General features: G+C 34.7%; 1 protein-coding gene across 1 annotated transcript; it reads left to right on the top strand.

The window, feature by feature from the left end:
- Positions 1-1324: 1324 nt before the first annotated feature.
- On the top strand, positions 1325-1683 carry LOC18017528 (defensin-like protein 69; the record flags this gene model as incomplete). The annotated part of the gene is made up of 2 exons (XM_024155434.1): positions 1325-1382; positions 1484-1683. Coding segments are annotated over 2 exons (258 nt in total), but the record flags the coding sequence as incomplete, so codon positions are not given.
- Positions 1684-3173: the final 1490 nt, after the last annotated feature.

Below are 3173 nucleotides of genomic sequence, written 5' to 3'. Positions count from 1 at the left end.
GCTCATCAACTTCGCAGCTCGTCGACCTCGCAGCTCGTCGACCTCGCAGCTCGTCGACTTCGCAGCTTGTCGACCTCGCAGTTCTTCGCATATCTTGCAGTTCGCCGAACTCGAGCAGCTCTCTTTCAACGAACTGGGAGGAGGGCAATTGTTGGAGGTGGGTTTAGCACCCCCTATTTAGCCCAACAGGCCCATCAAAATCCACCAGCATTACAATTTTGGCCCATTAACAAGGCCCACAAAATCATCCCACCGTCATCACGTCACCTACTCGCTCACTATAAATATAAGAGAGGAGAAGACCAAGAAAGGGGATCTCGGAAAGGAGAAGAGAAATAGCTCGTGAAGGGATGAGAACACTCACCTCGCCAAAATCACTCCCACCCTGCCAAATTCACCATCACCTCGCCAAAATCACTCCCACCTCGCCAAATTCACCATCACCTCGCCAAAATCACCATCACCTCGCCAAAATCACTCCCACCTCGCCAAAATCACTCTCACCTCGCCAAAATCACCATCACCTCGCCAAAATCACTCCCACCTTGCCAAATTCACCATCACCTCGCCAAAATCATCATCACCTCGCCAAAATCACTCCCACTTCGCCAAATTCACCATCACCTCGCCAAATTCTCTGCCACCTCGTCAAACTGACCTCACCTCATCACCTCGTCAAACTGATCTCACCTCGTCAAGCTGATCTCACCTCATCACCTCGTCAAGCTGATCTCACCTCGTCACCTCGTCAAGCTCACCTCACCTCGTCACCTCGTCAAGCTCACCTCACCTCGTCACCTCACCTCGCCACCTCGTCAAATTCACCTCACCTTGCCACCTCGTCAAACTCACCTCGCCACCTCGTCAAACTCACCTCACCATGTCTTAAACTTTATTCTTATTTCGTTGCCGACCTAAGCTTAATTTAACATAAAATTTCCGAACTCTCCAACATAAGTTGACTTGTTTGACCCGTGCGAACCCACGTTCAACAGTATCTACATTGTTTTTGCTAGAAGGATAGTACATACATTTTAATTAGCTCACTATAGTATTACCCTAATACTGCAACTATTTTTTCCTTTTAGGATATATAGTTAAAGATCCTCATTAATTGACAAAAAAAGAGATTAAGAAGTTGGAAAAAGTTATGGTCAAGGATTTTTTTTTTTTCCCTCTATAAATTGATAAATTCTTATATTTTTTTTCATTCTATGGTCAATATACATAATCAGAACCCATTTTTGAATCATATACTTATTGGTTTTAGTAAAGAATATTGAGTGGCGGAAAGGACTTTTTAAAATGGTGTTATCATACAAAATTGTTGGTGGCATTCAGTCTCGTGGTTACAATGTCGATCTCCTATGACCTCTACTCCGGTATGGCTCACTATAATTTAAGAATCTAACAATCAGATATTTGTATCATTTTTTCTTTTTTTGACTTTGAAACTCTTAATTCTGGTGATGCATGATTTTAGGAATAGGAATAAACGCGAGAACTGTGCCTCCGACTTGTTACGAGGAATGTAACGTGACGTTCCAGAATAATGAATGTAACAAAATGTGTGTAGGGTTGGCTTATAAAAATGGTAGCTGCATTGATCCTGAAGGTGTTAAACAACCGAAATTTTATCGTTGTTGTTGTAACCCTATAATTCTTTCACCTCCTTCTTTTTAATCAATATATTTTCCCTTAAAAAAGTGTTAATGATAAACAAAATAAAAAAATCTTCTTTACTAAAAAGATCATATAAATCTTAAAATTTATTACTGTTTTCGTATTTTCTTTCTTATAAAAAAATTATTTTATAAGATAATTGTGGTTGTCAATATAATTTTGATTACATTGTCACAATTCCATGATTATTTTGGAATTTTTAGATGGAATTTTAGTTGGACTTTTTAATTTGGAAATAATAAAATCAAATGCGGAATCATTCCAGTCTCAAATCCATCCCCTAATACTCCTTGACAAGGAAGGAACGACTCTTAGAATCTAATCTAACAAAGAACGATATCATAAAACGAATGTATAACAAGTTTTGACTCAGATCGATATTTACTTATTTGCTATAGATCTATATGTTTAGTCTCATTTTAGAGGCACCAGTAATACTCTTGCAATGTTTCAAGCAATTGATTTAGAGGCACGAGATATCAAATTCAAAAAAAGGATATCGTGTCAAACGTATTTTTAAAGAGTAATTTTTACCATCTGTGTTCTAATTTATACTATACCTTTTTCCTTATTCAAGATCTCCATCATCTGTTTGCTTATAAATTGTCTTCGATATAAATACACAACATTTTAAGTTTTAACAAATGCCGTAAAACATTTTATATGTGTGGTGATATTATTGACTTTGGTTCAGGTTTGACTCCGGTTCATTAATTCTTCAGACGTCAATCGCATATTAGGTTTGGCTCGAGTAAACCGGAGGCTGCTTGGCTAGAGTTTGCATTTACTGAAAGGCCCAAAAACGGAAGCCGGCCTCTCCGGCCTGTTCCTTTTTTTATTTTTATTTTGAACAGCAAATGATTTTTTTAGTGTATTATATTACAAACAAAAACTCTCTAATTTTATTGTATTATATTACTAAAAAACATTTTGTTCCCAAATGATTTTTTTTAAAAAAAAATTTCCCAAATGATTTTAATGTTAAGTTATTCATATTGTTTTCAATTTCTTAGCTCTACTTAAGAATTTTATTTTTTCAATGTACTTATTTTTTACATCCAAGCATATCTTAAGACTTGGACCATATTTTATTATTAATAAGTAGATTTTTTAAAAAATAATCAAAGCATAACCATAATAGAAATTTCTTGCTTCTTCTATATCAAAAATTAACTCTTGTTGATAAATTGTTCATAACCATATATATATATATATATTTATTGTTACATCAAACCATATTTTAAGAACTTAGACCACTTTATATATACCCTTTTGATTTTTTAAACAATTGGAATTTATTTAATTTACTTTTCTTATTATGATAAAAATTTCTTGCTCCTTCTGTATTAAATCATAATTATAGGTAATAAAGTGGTTGTGATCACAATAATAATATAAATGTATTAGTTTATAATATATCAAAACATATATAAAAAACTCATGATTTGTTTTAGAAAAAAAAAAACGTGAGTGCTACATAGAGAGTTCAA

This window comes from Eutrema salsugineum, unplaced genomic scaffold (assembly GCF_000478725.1).
Source record: "Eutrema salsugineum unplaced genomic scaffold, Eutsalg1_0 scaffold_2, whole genome shotgun sequence".
Classification (NCBI taxonomy): Eukaryota; Viridiplantae; Streptophyta; class Magnoliopsida; order Brassicales; family Brassicaceae; genus Eutrema; species Eutrema salsugineum.
This window is presented reverse-complemented; position numbering and strand designations above follow the sequence as displayed.